We start from the raw sequence: 24,135 nt of genomic DNA on the forward strand, positions 1-24,135 counted from the left end.
TCTTCAGGTCTAAAATGAATAGGACATAAACAGAAAATAGCGCTGGTGTTGTTAATCTATGTCTCCTTCCTTTTATTTTCCCCTTAATTTCCCTCGAGTCTGAGAAAACATCTTTAGCTGTGAAAAAGTCAGGAACCTCCCAATCTAATTTCAATTGCAAAGCCAGGCTCTACGCGACTGCGCTGAAATGGCTTTTATTAAACCTCAGACACAAGAAATGGGAAATCTAAAACAAGTGGACCCTCCTAAGGTAATGCACAAATCCCAACAGCAATTCTCCAAGCGGTCTTTAAAAAAAGAAAGAGAAAAAAAAATAAAAAATCTGGTATATTAGGAACAGTGGGACAGGCTGGCGCAATAAACAGGTCAGGACGAGCGATGCAGGTAATTACTGGTTTAATCGAATGCTATTGATTCCACAATACACCATTCACATGGTCTTCCTCTCCTTCGGATGCTGCTGATGCAAGGCAGCCATGCGCACTCAGTAACGAAGGGGAAAAATTAAGGAGGAGATAAAGCCATTGTGGAGACAACCAAGAATCTATCAGACATTGGATCTAAAGCCAAGCTAAAAGCGTACCCCGAATGCTTCCCCTCCGTTCCCCAAAGTTGCAAGGCGACGGGATGCTTTAATCACAGGCGGTCTGACCAAGTGGCAGAATTGCACCCTGTCTATACGGGTTCACGAGAAGCACAGCTCACCGACTGCCTCCACATAAACTGCCCGCTGAGGCCAAGCAGCGCTTGATAAGGTTTTAGGTATTTCAGTAAGTCCAGGCAGTGTCATATAGTGAAACCTGCAGGCGCCGGACAATGTAGGCCTACAAAACGTCTTGTACAGTGAATGGGGCCACTCACTTGTGCATGCTCAGCCACCATTGAGGGCGGTCTAGAGGTCGTAACTACTGGAAAAAGAAGGACTACAATCGGCAGGGGGCACTGATCAGGTAAACATTACATTGAAAACCTTTATAACGTTTAGGCCTCATGTAATCGACCATATTTTCAGTCCACGTTGATCGGATGTGGACCCATTCCATGAGGCTGTCCGCATCAGCACATCAGCTCTGCGGCCCCGCTATAAAAAAATAAATAGAACACATCCTATTCTTGTAAATTTTTCAGACAAGAATAGGCAAGTCCTAACTCTGGGGGGCGGAAGGGGAAATGCTGGATTCACACAGCCAGTATCCGTGTTTTGCCGATCCACGATTTGCTGACCTCATGTGCATGAGGCCTTATACAACAATAATGTCTTGTCACCAGAATAACCCGAGATACGCACTAGAATTTCTGCCCTATGTAGAAGAGATGTTTAAAACCTCATCTACTTAGTACACTATACATTTACGTTGTGGATTTGCCGCACAATAATCGGAATGGAAATTCTGGGCGCAATCTGGTCCGTCTGCCTTAAAGGGGTAGTCCAGTTTTGGAGGATACGCATTAGATTGGTGGAGGTCCCAGCAGTTAGACCCCCAACCAGGAGAACCCCAAAATGAATGGAGAGGCACGTTAAGCATGCACACTGCCGCTGCACTTATCTCTATGGAACTGCCGGAAACAGTAAAGTGCTCAAACTTTCCTGTCTCTATTCATTTCGAGGGTCCCTGTTCTCATGACTGGTGTCAGTCCCAGCAATCAGACCCCCACCAATCTAATATTTATTGGATAACTTGTTACAACTGGAATACCCCTTTAAAAGGTACTTGTCTTTAATATCTATAGAGCTGAACGTATTTTCTCTTTGAGACGTCTTTTATAATAAAAAAAAGGAGTTACAGGCAAAGCATAAGTTCTGCCGACAAAACAACCGCAAGAGAATATGCAGGTGAGGAGATGAAATCTAATAAACCTTTAAAAAGCCAGACAACAATGTAGTGTAATGGATGACCGGCCTCCCCTTCTGGCGCAGCTGTAGTGACAGATGTCGTGAAAGATACAAGAAAGGTAACGCGTCACCTCTAGATATATACAGGCTGGTGGCGACGGCAATGCCTGGAAGCTGGAAACCGTTAAATCAGCAGCAAGATTTATGTAAAGTAATTGCACACAGACATGTAAATGCTTTGTTGCTTAGGGGAAACTTTAATGCAATACATCAAGACAAGCTAAATGAGGCTGAGAATCCAGAGGAGAGGACAGGGCATGAAGACGCGACTGCTCGAAAACTAACACAACACCTCGGCCAGCAATCAGCATCTCAATGACAAAGCAAAAGCCTCACTGAGAAGCCATCATATCGCACGTTTACCCAGTCCGCTGGAGGGTTTGGAAGATTTTACCTGGTCATCAGGTTCTCCCCCTGAATAAATCTGATTATTAATGCACATGAAGAAAAAACCTGGCATGGAGTGACTGCTCGAAAAACCAACCTTGGTCAGCAATGAGCAAGTCAATGACAAAGCAAAAGGCTGACTGGGAAGCCACCGTACAGCACATTTACACGGTCTGCTGGAGGGATTACAAGATTTTACCTGGTCATCAGGTTCTCCACCTAAATAAATCTGATTACTAATGAAGGCCAAGAGGAAATCTGGCATGGAGAAACCGCTGCCAAGCAGAGTCAATTTAGCCTTGATCTGAACAGCAGGGTATGCCTGCAAGGGCCTCTTACACGAGGCGATTATAGTGAAAAAAATTATTATATCAAGCAAATGTGTCCAATCATTGTGCAATACAGACACACGCAGCGACACTGGTCACAAACCGGACTGCTAGAATCATGGTGGTGCACCGAGTGGTGACGCCAGTATAGTATGGCATGTAAACAACGCAGGCAATGATTGATTGCAATGGTCACAAGTTGGTTGCTAGACTGGGAGGAACGCCATCAGCACTGGATTAATGAAGAAAGAAGAGGAAAGTATATTTTTTTTTTTTACAGAATTAAAGGGCACCTGTCAGCATATTTGTACCTATGACACTGGCTGACCTGTTACATGTGCGCTCCGCAGCTGAAGACATCTGTGTTGGTCCCATGTTCATATGTGCCCGAATTGCTGAGAAAAATGAAGTTTTAATATATGCAAATGAGCCTCTAGGAGCAACGGGGGCGTTGCCTTTACACCTAGAGGCTCTGCTCTCTCTGCAACTGCCGCGTCCTCTGCACTTTGATCGACAGAGCCAGGTGTGATGATGTTTTCACTGCCTGGCCCTGTCAAAGTGCAGAGGGCGCAACAGTTGCAGAGAGAGCAGAGCCTCTAGGTGTAAAGGCAACGCCACCATTGCTCCTAGAGGCTCATTTGCATATATCAAAACATAATTTTCAGCAATGCGGGCACATATGGACACAGGACCAACACAGATGTCTTCAGCTGCGGAGCGCACATGTAACAGGTCAGCCAGTGTCATAGGTACAGATCTGCCGACAGATGCCCTTTAAGGTCTCATTGATGTAACCAAATCGGAAGATACAGAGGTTAAATGGCGTACCTATTATACATCAAATACATTCCAAAATATGGTAAAATTTCTCCTCAATCAGCAGAACCTTAGCCTAAAAGTACCAGCACGGGAAGAAGTCTCACCAAACATCTGTGTTGGCATATAAACATCTTTCTGCTGGATTTACACTTTACACATACGAGTACATAAACCGCAAAATCCATCGCCATCAGTAACGATTAACACATTTTCAAAGTCTGCAAGTTTGTGCTTCAGTGCTGCTCTTCAACTTAACTGTGGACAACCAGATCAAACAAAATTTAGCAATTTTAGTCACCTGGTCACTCTGCATCTACGCGCAGACCAGTGTCTGCTCCCTCTTTAAGGGGTATTCCCATTGGGGATATTTAAGGCCACCACTGTGAGAGCGAGCTGTGCATGTGCAGCCAACCCTCCATTCACCACTATGAGACTTCTGATAATATCCAGGCGCTGGCTCTGCTATTTTTCCAAACTCTATATTGGTAAATGGAGGGGTGGGAGCGCATGCGCAGCTTGAGCTCTATTCACCAATAGGGACTTACAAAAATAGTAAAACATGCTCGAAATCCCCACCTCTGTACAGCGCGTGCGCCAAACGAGCTCCTGCAAGACTTCAGGGCCAAGCATGAGTACGTCTTCAATGCCTGGCCCTGTCAGTCAGTGTGGGGGGGCGTGACACGAAGGCCAGTGAGAGGAGCCTCTGGGAGCAATGAGGTGCAACAGCACCACCCTCGTTGCTCCTAGGGGCTCATTTGCAGATTATAAAACATACATTTTCCCAAGAACGCAGGCAGCTAGGAAGATAGTTGAACATCCTGGTCTTGGTCCTGTCAAGCACACGTCTCAGGTGAGGCGATTTTATTGCGATGTATCCGAACCCCTTTAATACCCTTCCTCCATTGCGGTCAGTGTTACTCCTGTAGTAATACTCTACCGCCTTATACGACTGCCTGGATAAGAACACAACATAAATTCAGGATAACTTACCGGTAATTGTTTTTCCATGAGCCCATGACAGCACCCTTGAGAGACCTCCTCCATCCAGGACAAGAAACAGGAACTTTCATGGAGAGCTCTTAAGAAGGGGCTCTGTCCCTGTAGCACCAGTTAATTGCGAGAACTTGTCCTAATCAGACTTTTTTTTATATATATATTTTGGACTTTGCACCCCTTTTATTTATTTATTATATTTATTTACAAAAGTATTTCATGCATATGAAACTGAAACATAGGGTGGGAATAAATCCCGGGTGCTGTCATGGGCTCATGGAAAAAACGATTACGGGTAAGTAATCCTGAGTTTCCCCTACGCCCATGACAGCACCCTTGAGAGACAACTAGACTAGAACTAGCTTAGTGGGGACGACTACTACCGCTTATAACACTTTCTTCCCGAAGGATAGACGATCATTAGAGTCTAAATCTAACTTGTAGTGACAAAAAAAAAGTACATGGAGACTTCTATGTAGCTGCCCTACAAATTTGCTCTAAAGATGCATTGGGCCTTTCTGCCCATGAAGTAGAAATGGATCTAGTTGAATGAGCACCGAAATAGGCCAAAACGATAGCCCCTACTATCCATCTGGCTAGGGTTCTAGATGAAACCTTATTACCCCTGTATTTTCCCCCAAACTGCACAAAAAGCCTAGAGGATTTCCTCCACTGACTGGTGACCTTCAGATAACGAGACAGGCATCTTTTAACATCTAGACAATGGAGCCTCCTTTCCTTCTTATTCTTAGGGGATTGACACAAAGATGGGAGAACAATAGCTTGGGACCTATGAAAAAGAGAGACCACTTTAGACAAATAGGAGAGGCTGAAAAGGCAGAAATCTCACCCACTCTCCTAGCCGAGGTGAAGGCCACCAGAAAGGCAGTCTTAAAAGATAATGTTTTAATAGATAAATCGTGTAGCGGTTCAAAAGGAGGTTCCATCATCCTAGACTAAACTAGATTCAGATACCTCGGGGGAACAGAAGACCTGACTACAGGTTTAGGCTACTTTCACACCCGCGTTCGGGTGTCTGCTTGTGAGCTCCGTTTGAAGGCTCTCACAAGCGGCCCCGAACACATCCGTACTGCCCTAATGCATTCTGAGTGGACGCGGATCCGCTCAGAATGCATCAGTCTGGCAGCGTTCAGCCTCCTCTCCGCTCAGCAAGCGGACACCTGAACGCTGCTTGCAGCGTTCGGGTGTCCGCCTGGCCGTGCGGAGGCAAGCGGATCCGTCCAGACTTACAATGTAAGTCAATGGGGACGGATCCGTTTGAAGATGACACAATCTTCAAACGGATCCGTCCCCCATTGACTTTCAATGTAAAGTCTGGACGGATCCGTCTGAAGCTACTTTCACACTTAGAATTTTTTCTAAGCTATAATGCAGACGGATCCGCTCTGAACGGTAGTGTGAAAGTAGCCTTAATTCTACTGACTGCTTTAAAGAATCTCCTAATCCAAGGATGATTGGCAATGGGGAAATCATAAAAGGCACTCAGAGCAGAGACCTGTACTTTAAGGGTGCTAAGTCTAAGCTTTTTATTAAGACTAGGGGATGAGCGAATCGACTTCGGATGAAACATCCTAAGTCGATTCGCATAAAACTTCGTTCTAATACTGTACGGAGCAGGAGCCTCGTACAGTATTAGAATGCATTGTCTCCAATGAGCCGAAGTTATTGCTTCACGAAGTCTCGCGAGACTCTGCATAATAAACTTCATAAATCAATTTCTACTGTAAAAAAACATTTCCCGAACTCAGGTTCGGTTCCAAGTGGTACCGATCTTGTCCCTCCTTGTCTGTTTAGGTAGGAAACCACTGCAGCGTTGTCTGAGAATATTTTTACTCCTATTCCCTGTAATTTGGGCAGGAAAGCTCTCAAGGCTAACAGAACCTCCCTTAATTCCCTCACATTCTGGGAATACTGGCTTTCTGTTGGACTCCATACCCCCTGCAGAACCCCTCCGATCCCCCCCATCGACAAAATGCCCCCCACCCAGTCGGACTGGCATCTGTGGTTATGGGTACTTGTTCCTGAAGAACCCATGGGAAGCCCTGAGTCAGATTAGAAGGCTCTAGCCACCAGGTTAAGGACTGTATCACCTGAGGGGTGAGAGGAAGAGGGGCATCCAGTGGGGACAATGACCCCTGCCATTCTTTTAGGATTCGCCACTGAAGTGTCCTGGAGCGAAACAGGGACCAACCTCTAGCTGGTATTGTGGAGGTCATTCTCCCTAGTACCACCATCCCTTGCCTGATAGTTTGATCCTTTGAGGCGATCAGAACTTGAACGTCTTTTCTTAACCGGGTTATCTTGTGCTGAGGGAAGATGCACAGCAGATTCTGAGAATCTGGGATCATCCCTAGAAAAACACATTCTTGGGAGGGGGTCAAGTTTGACTTTTCCCAGTTTATTTGCCATCCGAGATTTACTAGAATGCACTTCTAGAAGATGAGAGGTTAGAAGATCTATAGATTCTGCCACCACCATCCAAGTAAGGAATAACGAGAATGCCTTTTTCCCTTATGTGGGCCATAACCTCGGCCATTAATTTTGCAAAAAGCCTCAGGGCCTGGGATATTCCATATGGAAGCGCTCTGTATTGTAAATGATGAACCCGTCCTTCCATAGACACCGCTACTCAGGTATTTTTGAAAATAGACAGAATTGGGATGCGATAGTAGGCATCCTTTATGTCTATGGTAGCCATTACACAGTCTTTGAAAAGATGTTTTATTGCAGACTGTACGGATTCCATTCTGAACTTTTTGTATTTGAGGTACTGATTTAGGTCTCTCAGGTTTATAATCAGAGAGAACAGTCTGGCTTGGGTATGAGAAAAAGGGACGAATAAAACCCCCTTTCTCTGAGTCTGGAAAAGGAAATTAATAAATTTTTCTTTAAGAGAAAAAACTTCTTTTAGTACTAAGTTTTTTAATGAGTTTTGAGCTAAATTCGTAACTTTTAGCCTTTCTGGTGGGGGAAGAGAGAAACTCTAGACGAAAACCGTCTTTTATGATACCATTTATCCAGGGGCTTGCCGAGATTTTTTTCCCAAGCCAGAGAAAAAAAGAGATAGTCTTCCCCCCCACGAGACAGTAACCGTCATTGCTGACCAGACTTGGGGCCTGAAGTGGACTGGGTATTATAGAGGAAACCTTTATCCCTTCTCTCTCCAATTATTTTGCTTTCTATCTGTTTTGTTGAAGACTCTCCTGTTTCTGCGAAGAAACTGCTGCTTCCTAGGGGGTTTGGAAACAGGAAAACCTTTCTTTTTATCACAGGCCTTCTCTAAAAGGTCATCCAAAACTGACCCAAAAAGAAAATCTCCCTGGCACGGGATAGAGCAAAGCTTATTCTTTGAACCTGTGTCACCGGACCACCCCTTCAGCCAAATCGCTCTCCTAGCTGAGTTGGAGAGAGCCGCGGATCTGGCATTTAATCCTAATGCATCAGCCGAGGCGTCCGAAATAAAGTCCACTGCTTTAAAGATGGTGGGAAACACCCCTAGGAGCTGGTCTCTGGAGGATTTATTTTGGATATGGGATTCTAATTCCTGTAGCCATAATTTTAAGGACCTGGCAGTAGAGGTAGTGGCTATATTAGGCTTAAAGGCCTGAGTAGAGGCCTCCCATACTTTCTTTAAGGTACAGCTCTGCCCGTCTATCCATCGGGTCTTTTAAAGTGCCATGGTCTTCAAAAGGCAAAGCGGATCTTTTTGAAATTTTTGCAATAGGAGTTTAGGAGGCCTATCCCAACATGATGACTCGCCCTCATCGAAAGGATATTTTCTCTTAACGTCCTTAGGAATAAAAAAAACTTCGCTAGTTTTTTTTCCCACTGTTTCTGAAATAAATACTTTATTTTTTCGTTCAACGGAAAAACTCTAGATTTTTTGTGACCCAGATCACCAAACATTATATCTTGAATGGATTTCTGTTCTCTGGATTCATCCACCTTCATTGCGGCTCTAATAGCTTTGAGCAGAGAATCTGTATCCTCAGGGGAAAATAAAGGTCTACCCGTGGATTCTTCATCTGAGGAAGAGCTTGAGTTATCTAGGATTTCTCCTTGGTCATTCTCGTCAGAAGATTCGGTATCGGATATGACATTAGAGTGACGCTGCTTGCCCGTAGCGGAGGAAGGGAGGCGTTTTTTAAACATTTTGATACAATCAGAAACTTCAGATTTAACAATGTCTTTGATATTCTGAAGTAGTGACGGGGATTCCTCCTCTACCACCTTGTTAGCGCAATACTGACAAACCAATTTAGCCCAGGAAGGAGCGAGTCTTTTCTTGCATACAGCACACTCTCTTCCTTTAATTTTAGCGGTGGCTTTGCTAGGGCCCTCTTTGGTATTTTAAAATAAAAGAGAATAAGCCCAATTAGATACTGAGGGAGGAATAAAAGGTGGTGATTGACCCCCTTACTCCATCAGGAATACCGGTCTGCCATCGTGACCCTCCTGGACATCAGCGCGCTGACTGCTCTCCTCTTCCATACATCTACTGCATCCCCATGCAGCCCCTTATGGAAGAAGGATGTTTCTCCCTCATTTCCGGAACACTGACCACCGGAACCCATGCGTTCCAAATACCGGAAGTTGTGTCACGCAACTTCCGGCTCATGCATGGAGCGCGCTTAGGAAAGCTCAGCCCTCCCCCGCCTCTGTAAGCTACTAGAGGCCAGGAGGAAGAAAGGCTAGGCCTCGGACCTCCTAAAACAACGCCAGGAAGGTCCGGCATGCCGGCATTACCTCCCAGTAACACCGGGACTGCCCAGGAAGGACGGCTCGATATGGAACAGTCCGAGACCTAGAAGGATGGCCCCAGACTTAGCAGGCAGCTCCTAGTGGAGTCTTACGCCGCACCAGGTAACCCCTTAACCTGAAACACATGTTCTTTCAGCCTAATCTTTAGCTCTCCACTATAGGTCCTATCCATAGGACAGGAAACAGGGACTGGTGTTACAGGGGCAGAGCCCCTCCTTAAGAGCTCTCCACGAAAGTTCCTGTTTCCTGTCCTGGGTGGAGGTGGTCTCTCAAGGGTGCTGTCATGGGGAAAAGGCGCTGTATATATGACCACACATACGGGATGCATGTTTGCTGAATCCACCAATGTCGATGGGACTAAGCTGCCAGGTGTTGGAGGAAAGAAGAGTTGGCATGTTGGACTTCAACATGCCTGATCCTTTTATTCCCGAGAGAGATAAGTCACCACCAGTGGTGTCGGGCAGTGGCTTATTACCCTCTCCCTATTGAGAACATATGTACACTGTCTAATGTGCAAGGCTACCTTCACACTGATGGATAAACACACATGGAAGCTCTTCTGCACCTCTGGAGTCAGTCCTGAAATCTCCTGGTTCCCAACATACGACGGAAATAAATAATGAAGCATTTCACTAGTGCACACTGAAAAAAAATAAGAACATCTGACAAACGAATTTGATTTACCAGAAGTGTTTTTTTTATTTCTGGAAGAGACTTCTGTGCCTTTTTTTACCGAACTGTGAGGACAAAGCCCTACAAGAAACCTCTGGGGCATCTGAATACTAAGCCAAGACGCCCGACACCTACAAGTCAAAATGTCCCCTCTCTACAAGACGCCTGTGACCCAGGGCTTTGTGAAAGCCGACTGCAGACACAGACAATTAGCTGACACGGTTAATCCGATTATCAAGCAATCAGGCAGTACAGGGCGGGCGACACTACAGTCCAAGCGATGACTACCGCCACCCATGTCCTGGCTTTCCCTTGAAATGCTGCATGCAGATACTTAGTAACTGCAGTATGCACAGCATATGGAGGTGAGCAGGGAATACAGTGATACAGTCAGACAAAAATAGCAGCCTCCTACATCACTTTGTAATAACACGAGTCTCAAGAGAGCGTATTTTCCAGCTCGGGTAAGAAGAAGAATAAACTGCTCAACGTCACGAACAATACTAAGGAGGTGAGAAGTAACAGGTATTGTTTAAGGCGAACGTTTACTCTGACAGATAGCGGCTTAATAGAGCACTTACATGCGGTAGGTCGTGAAGACTGAAAATGCTCAGACGTATAAAATATTTAACTGAATAAAAAAACTATCGGAAAAGCGAAGTGCGGCTTGTTACACTGGCATGGAAAGGATACGAGGAGTCCCTTCTGTCCTGCAGACCAGGTAGAGACAGGCGGCGATAACATGCGTCATCTTCCTACCACGGGTCAGATGCTTGCTGACGGCCATTTTGAAGAAGTTGAAGGCAGTGTCCAAACAGTGCTTGTTGAGTTGTAGCTGAACTCCCAAATTATGGATCTGTCTCTTTCCTGGAAAATGAAGGGGAGATATCATCAGTGACCTTGCATCAGTGTATCTTCATCACATTGACATAGTCCAAGTGGTATGCCACATGGACAGACATACAGCATGGCCCCACAGAAGTCAACAGCTGCCCATGACAGCACAAGGTCTTTACTTTTTATGTCTGTGACCAGTGAAGAGGTCACGGTGCAAGGAGGGGGAGTAGATGAGCTGTGACAGCACCTATTGTGAACGGTGGATCCTGTGTTATCTATATAGAGGTGCTCTCTGTCATTGTAATCCTGTCTGGGATGGTCATGAGATGACTGCTGAGATATGATCAGGAATAGTGTTGAGCGAACTTGTGTTTTAAGTTCGGCGTCTAAAGTTCGGGTTATCAAAGAATAGCGTTATGGATTCCGCTACCACGGACCATAACGGAATTTAGAATCCATAACGCGATTCTTCGATAACCCGAACTTTAGACGCCCAACTTAAAACACAAGTTCGCTCAACACTAAACAGGAAGTGTCAGACTATTGTGAAAGGTGGATCATGTGTTACCTGACATTGTAATCCTGCCAGTGATTGACTGCTGACTGAGAATTGATCACTGCAGAACAGTAAGTGTTGGTTTATTGTGAGACTCAGTGGTTAAGGGTGAAAAATGCAAGATTTCAGGATTTTTTTTAAATCTAGATAGCAGTAGAGGCACAGAACAGAAAGTACCGTACATCTAAGTCTCATTGTGTGATCACTATCAGTGAGGAGAGATGCCATCCAGGATGATGCTGTCTGTACAGCGCTCAGACACAACAACAGGCTGGGTGCCTGGAAGTCCTGCCCCGGGGACACGGAACGATGTGACTGCACCATTAGAGAAAACCTTCAGGGTAATGCCACATCGGACAAATTCTCCGCTATGGATATGCAAAAATACTGCATCGAATCTGCTGCAAAATCTGCATGTTTTTCAAAGATTTTGGTGCGCATTTGTAGTGAGTTTTACCCTATGCGTTGAAACATATGAAATCCGTGGTAGAACTCTGCAGTGCAGCTTGACATGCTGTGGATTTAAAACCGCACCGCAGGTCAATTACACTCTGGATTTATTTCACAGCGGGTGGATTTGATATTTTTGTCATTGTCATCCACTTTGCAGGTACTGTAAAATACTGCAGAAAATCTGCAGCATGTCCGCTATACATGAACAAACCCTTAAAGGGGTATTCCGGTTGTTTTTCAGAAATCCTTTATCCACATCCGTCTGATGCACCATTCACATCTATGGAAGAAGTCTCTGAGCAGTGCCGAAGGGGTCTCAGTGCTGGTCTGAGATCACAGACGAGTTGTTCTCCTCACATGTATCTGTGACATATCAGAAGACTGTTTTGACTGATTGCCCCTTTAAGGCAGGGCTGACCTGTGGTGGCGGCAGCGCAGGACGGAGCGCACCACGGCAGCTTCCAATACACACTACACAAGCTGACTATAACCCTCTACATGGGGTCAGGTCTCTGCCTGCTCGCAGACATGAAAGGCGATAAGTGACTGGAAATGAAGGTAGTCACTCCCTTAGGCAATCAATGAGTCTTTAAAGGGGTTGTCTCACGTCAGCAAATAGTATTTATCATGTAGAGAAAGTTACTACAAGGCACTAATGTATTGTGACTGTCCATATTGCCTCCTTTGCTGGCTGGATTCATTTTTCCATCACATTATACACTGCTCGTATCCATGGTTACAGACTACACTGCTCGTATCCATGGTTACAGACCACCCTGCAATCCATCAGTAGTGGTCGTGCTTGCACACTATAGAAAAAAGCGCCAGCACTCCCCTGGTCCCGGCCACCTTTCCTATAATGTGCAAGCACAACCACCACTGCTGGATTGCAGGGTGGTCGTAACCCATGGAAGGAAGCAGTGTATAATGTGATGGAAAACTGAATGTGTATGCGCTGGGGGGGTCAATCAAGCCAAAACTATAGATCAGTCTGCTCAGCTCCTCCTGCCTGCAGGCCGCACTGCATTCCCAATGGGACAGGCTCGATTCTTAGGCTACATGCACAAAACTTCTGCGTGAATAACCCCTTAGACTACCAATGGTCTTAAAACAGACGTCTGACGGCCGTTAATAAAATGTACATCACACGTCCGTTTTTCACTGTCGTGTGCACGTGTAGCCTTAGTCCAGCGCAGTTTGCACAATTATCTTGCAAAAAAATATAAATAAAAAATAAATCACAACGCCAGCACAAAGTGCAATATACCTCTATTTGGAAGGGGAGGGGTGTTAATCCGCGACATGTGCCTTCATCTTAACCGCCTCACGTCCGCCCATAGACTATAAACGTCCTATGGGTGGACGTCTATTTCTGACAGCACGTTTTAAAACGTCCTGTCAGAAATAGCAGCTGCACGCTAATCGTGCAGCTGCTGATCGGGTTGCCCGCTGTCAGTGACAGCAGGGCAACCCTAAGACAAGGCAGGGACAGTTCCCAGGTGTCCCTGCCTTGTGGATCGCTGCATACACAGCGCTCACCGAGCGCTGTGTCTGCAAAAAAGGAAGCGCTGTGCGCTTCCTGTTCCGGCCCGGCGGTCATGTGACCGCCGTGACCGGAGTGTGCAGGGGCTGTGTGAGGTCTCTCAGAGACCTCGATCAGCCCTGCTCTGAGGCTGTACAGCGCTGGATTGCTGCTGTACAGCCTCTATAGGGGTGCATTTGTCCTGTAACTGGGGCTACTATGTCAGCCCCAGTTACAGGAGAAATCAACTGTGAAAAAAAAAAGAAAAAGTGAAGCAAATGTCCCCCAGAGGTCTTGTATGACCTTATGGGGGACGAAAAGTGTAAAAAAAAATAAAAAAAATAAAGGGTTGAAAAAATAAAATAAAATAAAGTTTCACATGTAAAAAAAAAAAAGTTCCCAAGTTAGGAATAAAAAAAAAAAAATTAAAATAGAAAAAATAAAGTAAAATAGACATATTTAGTATTGCCGCGTCCGTAAAAACCAGCTCTATAAAAATATCACATGACCTAACCCCTCGGGTGAACACCGTAAAAAAATAATAAAAAAAACTGTGTCAAAACAAGCAATTTTTGTCACCTTGCATCACAAAAGGTGCAACACCAAGTGATCAAAAACGCGTATGTCCCACAAAATGGTACCAATAAAACCGTCACCTCATCCCGCAAAAAATGAGCCCCTACATAAGAAAATCTCTCAAAAAATAAAAAAACTATAGCTCTTAGAACATGGAGACACTAAAACATAATTTTTTTGGTTTCAAAAATGCTATTATTGTGTTAAAGTGAAACAAATAAAAAAAAGTATACATATTAGGTATCGCCACGTCCGTAACAATCTGCTCTATAAAAATGTCACTTGACTGAACCCCTAAGGTGAACGCTGTAAAAATAAATAAATAGAAACTGTGCTAAAACAACCAATTTTTTGGTCACCTTGCCCCATAAAGTGTTATATTGAATGATCAAAAAATCATATGTACCCAAAAATAGTACTAATAAAACTGGCACCTTATCCCCTAGTTTCCAAAATGGGGTCACTTCTTGGGAGTTTCTACTGTAAGGGTGCATCAGGGGGCTTCAAATGGGACATGGCATCTAAAAACCATGTGGAGTTCCTTTTCTTCTGCGCCCTGCCGTGTGCCCATACAGCAGTTTATGACCACATGTGGGGTGTTTCTGTAAACCGCAGAATCTGGGTAATAAATATTGAGTTTTGTTTGGCTGTTAACCATCGATGTGTTAGAGAAAAAAATTGATTAAAATGGAAAATCTGCCAAAAAAGTGAAATTTAAAAATTTGATCTCCATTTTCCTTTAATTCTTGTGGAACGCCTAAAGGGTTAACAAAGTTTGTAAAATCGGTTTTGAATACCTTGAGGGGTGTAGTTTCTACAATGGGGTCATTTATGGGGGTATCCACTATGTAGGCCCCACAAAGTGACTTCAGACCTGAACTGGTCCTTATAAAGTGGGTTTTGGAAATTTTCTTAAAAATTTGAAGAATTGCTTCTAAACTTCTAAGCCTTCTAACGTCCTAAAAAAATAAAATGACATTTCCAAAATGATGCCAACATAAAGTAGACATATGGGGAATGTTAAATAATAAATATTTTATGAGGTATCACTTTCTGTTTTAAAAGCAGAGAAATTGAAATTTAGAAAATTGCGATTTTTTTAAATTTTTGGGTAAATTTGGGATTTTTTCATAAATAAAGGTGAAATATTTTGACTCAAATTTATGACTATCATGAAGTACAATGTGTCACGAGAAAACAATCTCTGAATGACTTGGATAAATAAAGGCGTTCCAAAGTTATTACCACATAAAGTGAGATATGTCCGTTTTGCAAAATTTGGCCTGGTCAGGAAGGGGGCAAAGGGCCCAGATGGGAAGTGGTTAAATTGGAAAGAAAGCTGGAATAATCGGTGCTAAGATTACCACAGGGAGAGCCATTCGTAGGCGCATACCGGGGCAACGCTCGGCTCCCAGAAGAAAAGAATCTAATTTTAAAAGCATCTATTTTTAAGCCACAACAACTGGATCCAACTCAACATTCCTCGTGTAACTTTCCGGACGCCGTAAATACAAAGAAATTCAGCAGAGGACAAAAGAAATTCCTTCTGCTCTTAAGTTATTTGTGCAGATGCCACCTACCGGGCACAGAAATATCAGGCTCCTCCGGCTGCACACGGCCTGGGGAAGGCGCTGGATATTCGCGGAGTCCGGATTGCAGGGCTCTGGTTTTAGGACTGTTGAAAGGGTTTTCTGACATTTTACTACTGATGACCTATCCTTAAGATAGGTCATCAGTATCTGATCAGTGGTGGTCCGACATGCGGGACCCCCACTGATCCGGTGTTTGAGAAGGTACAAGCGTTTCTGTGAGCGCCGCTGCCTTCTCTCTGCTCACCAAGCACAGCTCCGTACACGGTATAGCGGCTGTGCTTGGCATCGCGCTCAGCCCTTTCACATCGCTAGGCCACGTGACTAGTAAACGTGTCGTCAGTGGCCTAGGAAAAGTTGTGAGAAAGTTGCAGCACTCACATGAGCGGCGGTGCCTTCTCAACCAGCTGATTGCCGGGGGTCCCCGGTGTCGGACCCCCACGATCAGATACTGGTGACCTATCCAGGAGTATAGGCATTGGGGCTTCCAGTGCTGCCCTCCACAGAACGGTATTAATATGCTCTGGTTTTTACAGTGGTGGGTTGTATATTTTATACCCATCCATTTAGAACACAAGTACACCCATGTGCTTGGACCCTTTTAGGCTCCTTCACAAATCAGTAAAGAAGACCACACAAATATTGTGCTGCCAGAGCAGGCATTTAATTTCAGCCTCATAATAAATGACTTACCTCCTCCGGCAGTCCGTGCGCCAGGTCGTAGCTGGCGTAGACTTCAGTCGTCGTTCCTGGCGCAAATAATGATTAATATACTGGGGCCGATGGTCCCTCCTGCCCCCTTTTTGGGAACTGGCGCAAGTGGTGTGAAAATGACTAAAAAAAGCTGTGTTTTTAGATTTTTTTTATGCCAAATCCACGACGCAGAGGGATAATAAATTCCCCCAGAATACCTCCTGCCCCCGTTCTCGTAATCAGTGGGAGTCCCAGCAGTAGGATCCCCACCAATCGAATAGTTATCCCCTTTCCTTTGGATAGGGAATAACAATCTAACCGAAATACCCCTTTAACAACAATATGAAACTCCTTCAACCTCAGTTTTTTTTTCCAAAACTTTGAAGTGAAAGGCTAAACAATTACGGCATTTCATTATCTTCGTCGCTCTAGCAGACGCTCACTACCAGAATCTTTCCTCCTGGCCATCTAATAACTCTACGCCATCCTTTACAATGGGCTACAGTTTCCTATAGGCCAGCAGACTGGGGTACAACAATGCACAGTGAAGGCAGGAGAAATGCTGATCCCAATGTAAATGAGCTGCGTTTATTGTCCTGTAATAGGCCGTCAGTGTGACATCTCGCTGTGTAATACAGCAAGGCTCCTTTCTCCTTCCCTTCATGTCATGCCCAATTAGCAGTATACAAGGGCAACCATTCACTTCCAAACTGCTTGAAGGAGAATTGTGCTGAGCAGGCAGTTGCCGGCAGATGACGAAACGCTGCAGCCTCAGACCAAACCGTGAAGGGCTGGTAAATATGGCAAGTACACAAGAAGTTCAGCTCTCAGTCATCTGCAGGGGAAGAACTCACACCATCAGCTGCAGGGCTCCAATACAGGCACCGAAAAGAGCACAGAGCCCCCTGCTGGTCCTCTGGAGAACATAGTATTCAGTATATTGGGCAGACTAGATGGGCCAAATGGTTCTTATCTGCCGACACATTCTATGTTTCTATGTTAACATCACCACTTACTAAGGCCTCACTCACACATACGTGGATTTTCACCGACCACTGGTTGCCATGACACTGTGCGTTTCGTTCCACCACCACTGTACAGTAATACACTCGTAGGACCGTGGTCCGTGAAAATCCACATATGTGGAGGCCTAACACAAACTAGATCGAATTTTTATTTTTGCAGCAGTTTTTTTTTTTTTTTTTTCAAACATGAGAAAGCATACTATTGGAGAGATTATGGTTAAGCTAAATCTTATTTGCAATGCAGCAGTAATGAACAGTCACATGTGAATAAGCTCCAAAAGTGAAAAATACAACTCCTGTGACGGCATGCCATGTAGTTGGAACACAAATAACGTAACATCCGATCACCGCACTATTTTCCCAGAAAACACAGGAAAACGGCTATATCAGCCTCTGGGGATTGACAAGGATGAAGGACACTCACTGCAATGAACATTTTGGAAGGTACTGGTTCTCCTCAGCCTACAGCAGGGCATGCTGGGAGTTGTAGTTGTAAGGTGACAAATATGAATTCACAACTCTAATACACTGGGGATTATCCAGAACCAGCCCTGTACCTCACATCGATCCAGAGATCTCACCATTTACTGCTAGATTTATTTCAAACTGATTTCTCAGGGGCGTGTCCTTTCTCATAGGGCTGTGCCTCCGTGAGGTGGACAGAGAAATAAGGAGAAGAGCAAGCAGCAGGTGGCGCTATACAGATTCATTTTATTGGATAACTCAGTGGCTATACTAAGTTTTTAATTACATGCAATTCCAAAAATATTCAGATCCAGGTGCTGGTTTAAAAAATATATTATATTTTTCAGGGGACAACTCCCGTTTAACCTTTAAAACTCCAACAGTAACATAACACCGCCATATGTGTGAAAAAGAGTCAAATTCCAGAGAGAAAAAAAGTCAAGAGGATTACATACCATTTTGTAGAGTTTGGGCTCGAGATTCCTTTCCCAAATTTGTGTGAAATCCCCCAACAAGTGTGGAAGATTTACCAAGACCTAGAAAAGATTGAAAAGAGGGAAAGTTTAGTAAAATAATTATTACATGGACCACTTAACGATAGATAGATAGATAGATAGATAGAGATGATAAACAGATAGATAGATAGATAGATAGATAGATAGATAGATAGATAGATAGATAGATAGATAGGAGGAGAAGCCTTCCAGTACACCACACAGGGGCACATAACTGAATTAACCTGAACATCTAAGCTTTGCCACAAAGTTGAAATTCAAATAGAAACACTGCCACCTAGTGTACAAATAACAGACTGCAGCACTATCTTGAGCTGGTTGTAGAGCTGTCCATGCACATCAGAGCTGTCACCCCCACCCCACGACTGGTCTGATCAGCCAGGCATTTATAGTGATCGGAGGATGTGCCTCTTCTGAGGAACAAAAGATCAGGCATTAGACGCTAAAGGGAGCCCGTCATCAGCGACCTCCCTGTCAGACTGTTTGCAGAGACGCATCGCTGTGATTCACCTGATTAAAACGCTTTTTCTTTTGTTGATCCGAGGCTCTGTTTCCAAGTTATGACACTTTTTCTTAATATGCAAAGCAGGCCTTTGGTGCAACGCAGGCGTCACCATTGCTCTTGTTGCACCCGAGCTTCGCTCCTTTCTGTGGCCAGCCCCTGCCTCCCTACTCCCCGATCCTTTCTCATTCACAGAGATCAGTGACATTTTACAGCCCTCTCTAACTAGGTCTGGATTTTGCATGTCTGAATGTCCCAGGCACAGTACAGAGCAAAATAACCAGTCACCAACATAAGTGCAAAAATCTGAATCACTATATTTAAAGGGGTTTTCCCAGATATTGATCCGGGAGGGTCCAAATTTCACAAACATCAGCTGTGCTATGGCCTTTACATGGGACTGTCTACCCCGAGGCCATGGAGTTAGGAGCCGTGGTGCAGGGCATTGCAGCTTCATCCTCTTCACATAAATAGGATGAAACTGGAAATAGCTACCACTATGGAGGACCGAGCATCTCTGTGAACTGGGCCAATTTCACACAAGTGCCACACGCTGCATGTGACGGCTGTATTCCCCGGACTGAACACGGCTCCTCTGACGTGAACTCACAGCGTGATTTACGATGCTGTGCGTTCCTGCCTGACCGCAGGTCTAATGAACTGGTGTCACCTCTGAGTGGCTTATCTTCCCAAAAACTACTGGACCGGGCATGCTGAACTTCAATATGCCTGATCATATATGACCCATATAAATCAGATGATCAGCCGATATTAACCTAAGTGCACCTGACCATATTTTTCTATAGTGTGCTATCTGTATTTTTTGCAAGGACGTTGACCTATTCATTTCTATGTGGCATTTTTTGCGGATCCATGTGTACGCTCCTCCGTTTATCGAATATGTCCTATTCTGGTCCATTTTGCAGACAATATTAGGCATTTCTATTAATGGGAGTGAGAAAAATGTGGAATGCACACGGAAGGTGTCCATATATTGCAGACCAAAATACGGATACGGCCGTGTGCATGAGGCCTAATACATGCCGCCAGCTTTAACCATGTGCCAAAGGACAACCTCCTGCAGAACTGTGAATTCAGCTCTGGATGCAACATGTACAATCAGTACAAGATATGCAAGTAATCCCAAAGTGACTCAATTTACAAAGATTATATCTAAGCAGTAAAACGCCATTCAAAAGGTGGATAGGAGAGTTAAAGGGCAGGTCAGCAGGCTTGTACCAATGAAACTGAAAAAAAGGCATCTGTGTTGGTCCCATGTTTATATGTGCTCGCATTGCTGAAAAAGATGATGTTTTAATATATGCAAATGGACCCTAGGAGCAACGGGGGTGTCACCATTACACCTATAGAGGCTCTGCAACTGCTGCACCTTCTCTACTTTGGTTGACAGGACCAGGTGTTACAGTCAGGTCCATAAATATTGGGACATCAACACAATTCTAACATTTTTGGCTCTATACACCACCACAATGGATTTGAAATGAAACGAACTTCTTTAACTCCAGACTGTCAGCTTTAATTTGAGGGTATTTACATCCAAATCAGGTGAATGGTGTAGGAATTACAATAGTTTGCATATCTGCCTCCCACTTGTTAAGAAACCAAAAGTAATGGGACAATTGGCTTCTCAGCTGTTCCATGGCCAGGTGTGTGTTATTCCCTCATTATCCCAATTACAATGAGCAGATAAAAGGTCCAGAGTTCATTTCCAGTCTGCTATTTGCATTTGGAATCTGTTGCTGTCAACTCTCAAGATGAGATCCAAAGAGCTGTCACTGTCAGTGAAGCAAGCCATCATTAGGCTGAAAAAACAAAACAAACCCATCAGAGAGATAGCAAAAACATTAGGCGTGGCCAAAACAACTGTTTAGAACATTCTTAAAAAGAAGGAACGCACCGGTGAGCTCAGTAACACCAAAAGACCCCAAAGACCACGGAAAACAACTGTGGTGGATGACAGAAGAATTATTTCCCTGGTGAAGAAAACACCCTTCACAACAGTTGGCCAGATCAAGAACACTCTCCAGGAGGTAGGTGTATGTGTGTCAACAATGAAGAGAAGACTTCACCAGAGTGAATACAGAGGGTTCACCACAAGATGGAAACCATTGGTGAGCCTCAAAAACAGGAAGGCCAGATTAGAGTTTGCCAAACGACATCTAAAAAAGCCTTCACAGTTCTGGAACAACATCCTATGGACAGATGAGACCAAGATCAACTTGTACCAGTGATGGGAAGAGAAGAGTATGGAGAAGGAAAGGAACTGCTCATGATCCTAAGCATACCACCTCATCAGTGAAGCATGGTGGTGGTAGTGTCATGGCGTGGGCATGTATGGCTGCCAATGGAACTGCTTCTCTTGTATTTATTGATGATGTGACTGCTGACAAAAGCAGCAGGATGAATTCTGAAGTGTTTCGAGCAATATTATCTGCTCATATTCAGCCAAATGCTTCAGAACTCATTGGACGGCGCTTCACAGTGCAGATGGACAATGACCCAAAGCATACTGCAAAAGCAACCAAAGAGTTTTTTAAGGGAAAGAAGTGTAATGTTATGCAATGGCCAAGTCAATTACCTGACCTGAATCCGATTGAGCATGCATTTCACTTGCTGAAGACAAAACTGAAGGGAAAATGCCCCAAGAACAAGCAGGAACTGAAGACAGTTACAGTAGAGGCCTGGCAGAGCATCACCAGGGATAAAACCCAGCGTCTGGTGATGTCTATGCATTCCAGACTTCAGGCCGTAATTGACTGCAAAGAATTTGCAACCAAGTATTAAAAAGTGAAAGTTTGATTTATGATTATTATTCTGTCCCATTACTTTTGGTCCCTTAACAAGTGGGAGGCACATATGCAAACTTTTGTAATTCCTGCACCGTTCACCTGATTTGGATGTAAATACCCTCAAATTAAAGCTGACAGTCTGCAGTTAAAGCACATCTTGTTTGTTTCATTTCAAATCCATTGTGGTGGTGTATAGAGCCAAAAATGTTAGAATTGTGTCAATGTCCCAATAGTTATAGACCTGACTGTATATTCTCACTGCCTGGTCCTGTCAAAGTGCAGAGGGCGCGGGAGTTGCACAGAGAGCAGAGCCTCTAAGTGTAAGGGCAACGCCCCCGTTGCTCCTAGGGCTCCTTTGCATATATTAAAACAATCTTTCTCAGCAATGCGGGGACATATGAACATGGGACCAACACAGATGTCTTCAGCTGCCAGGCGCACATGCACATGGAAGGTGCCATACAGCAGCCCCTTCTTCCTGCAGATCAGGGGGTCTCAGAGCCCGGACCTCCACTGATAGTGTGTAAGGAGATCCTATCTGATGGAATGCTAGCTTTGCGGTATATACTGTGCACACAGGAACCGCCCTATCTAAAACTGAACTTCACTGCCAGCAATGTCTCCAAGGGAAGCCTCTCCATTACTGACTGCGGGAATGCAGGGCACTGAGAATGCCTGCACACAGCAGTGAAGACGTCCACGCAGGCGGCCCCCTACCAGCTAACACCCCCAGGACAGTCTACTTAACTGCTTAAGTCTATAAAGTACCAGGGTTCAATACTGCCCGAGCGGTAATAGCAGAATGTCTGGCAGCCAGGGCGCGCCATTGATTTCCCGTCCTGCTGTAATGGGTCTGATCAAGGTGTAGATATAAAGAAGTTTCCAAACCCCAATGACAGGAACGGCTCTGGAACCGGTATTTGCTCTGCATTATAATGTCACCAGCAAGAGGCCAGACGCACGCACGCTCACAAATATCCATTTTCTGACATTTGTTGATTTTTCGCTTATTTCAAGTCGCTTAGAGCAAATCCAATTAGAAAATGTAAAAACCAATTCTCTTCTTTGTCACAGGGCTTCAGAGACGGCAGCGACGTGCAGCGGAGACGGAGCTTTCTATTCCTGTCATGTCATGAATGGCTGCCATTATTTTATCATATTATATAGCAGATATTGTATTATATCCAACCTGACTCCTGCCTGACAGTTCCTCACCTCACATATACAGGAACGCCATTAGAGCTCATTCACATGACCGTATGGTCGCCGGGCCCATGCAAATTGCAGTACACTGGCACTGGCCGTGTGCATTCCGTGCTGCGGTGCGGATCCAATGACTCGAATGGGTCCACGATCCGCAAAATATAGCAAAAGATAGGACATGTTTTATCTTTTGTGGTACGGCGGCACGGACCCAAAAGCCCACGGAAGCACTTCCGAGGGCTTTCAATCCGTGCCTCCGCTCCGCAAAATATAGGACGTGTCCTAACTTTTGCCATATCTTGCACATCGCTGACCCATGGGTCCGCAGCACAGAGTGCACACGGCCGGCTGTTTGCAGTCCGCAATACAGGCATGGACGCCTTACGTTTGTGTGAATGGGGCCTTATATGCAACTGCCTCACTAATTTACATTAGCTGGTGTGAACAGAGCCTTAAAGGGAATGTGTCATCAGAAGATAAAAAGGTGATTTAAACAGTAGGTTATGTTAAACTTTTTTTTATTTTTTTCAAATTTTTGTTGAGTTTTTTTTTTTTTTCCAAGCCACTATCTACATTTTAATAAAATGTATATAATCCTGCAGTTTTCACTCAGGCCACTAGTAGGTCAAAAAATATATTAAAGGGGTTATCCCACAACTAATGTAAAAAATTAAGATAAGACACCATATAGTAGGTGACAACCTCTATCTAACAAAGCTATAACCAGCCCTGTACCTCACATGGATCCTGAGATCTCTCCATTCATTGCTGTGATAGGTTTATATCAAGCTGACAGCTCAGGGGAGTGTCTTTTCTGCTGCAGCTAAGGGGGCGTGTCCATGCTCTCCCTATCACAGCTCAAGGGGAGTGTCTGTTCTGCTGCAGCTAAGGAGGCGTGCCCGTGCTCTGCCTATCACAGCTCAGGGGAGTGTCTTTTCTGCTACAGCTAAAGGGGAGTGTCCATGCTCTCCCTATCACAGCTCAGGGGAGTGTCTTTTCTGCTACAGCTAAAGGGGCGTGTCCAGGCTCTCCCTATCACAGCTCAGGAGGCAGTTGAAGGATGAAACTGAGCATGTGCGGCCTTCTCAGCGAGCAGAAATAAGTAAAAAAATAAAAACAGCAGGTGGCGCTATACAGATACATTTTAGTGACTAGCACAGTGGCTATACTAAACTTTTAATTACATGCAATAACAAAAGTATTCAGATCCAGGTGCTGGTTTGACAACTGTATAATATTTTTCACAGGACAACCCCTTTAAGAGTTCAACTCATAGACACAATGGTCAGGAGACCTCATTGACTTTTACGGGAGAGTTTTCTGGGCATGCTCTGTGACCTGTGCAGAGGTCAGTAGGGAGCAGATAAGCTGTGATATCACCCGTTATCTATACAGAGGTGTTACTTGTCATTGCAATCCTGCAAGTGATGATAATGAGATAGCTGCTGAAAAGTTACCTGTACATAACAGGAAATCATGACCTACTGAGATGCCTAGTGGCCACTGTAAATTT

The 24,135-nt window shown here is 44.6% G+C and overlaps 1 protein-coding gene across 1 annotated transcript in view; it reads right to left on the reverse strand.

The window, feature by feature from the left end:
* The window catches only part of BRF1 (BRF1 RNA polymerase III transcription initiation factor subunit), a 261,025-nt gene that overhangs the window by 231,294 nt on the left and 5,596 nt on the right, over positions 1–24,135 (reverse strand). The window contains exons 2-3 of the mRNA XM_040412738.1: positions 18,048–18,128; positions 10,570–10,743 (exon numbers count right to left, since the gene is read on the reverse strand). Coding sequence (XP_040268672.1) covers positions 10,570–10,743; positions 18,048–18,128 — 255 coding nt within the window. The remainder of the gene's footprint in view (positions 1–10,569; positions 10,744–18,047; positions 18,129–24,135) is intronic.

The sequence above is a fragment of the Bufo bufo genome, chromosome 11 (genome assembly GCF_905171765.1).
Source record: "Bufo bufo chromosome 11, aBufBuf1.1, whole genome shotgun sequence".
Classification (NCBI taxonomy): domain Eukaryota; kingdom Metazoa; phylum Chordata; class Amphibia; order Anura; family Bufonidae; genus Bufo; species Bufo bufo.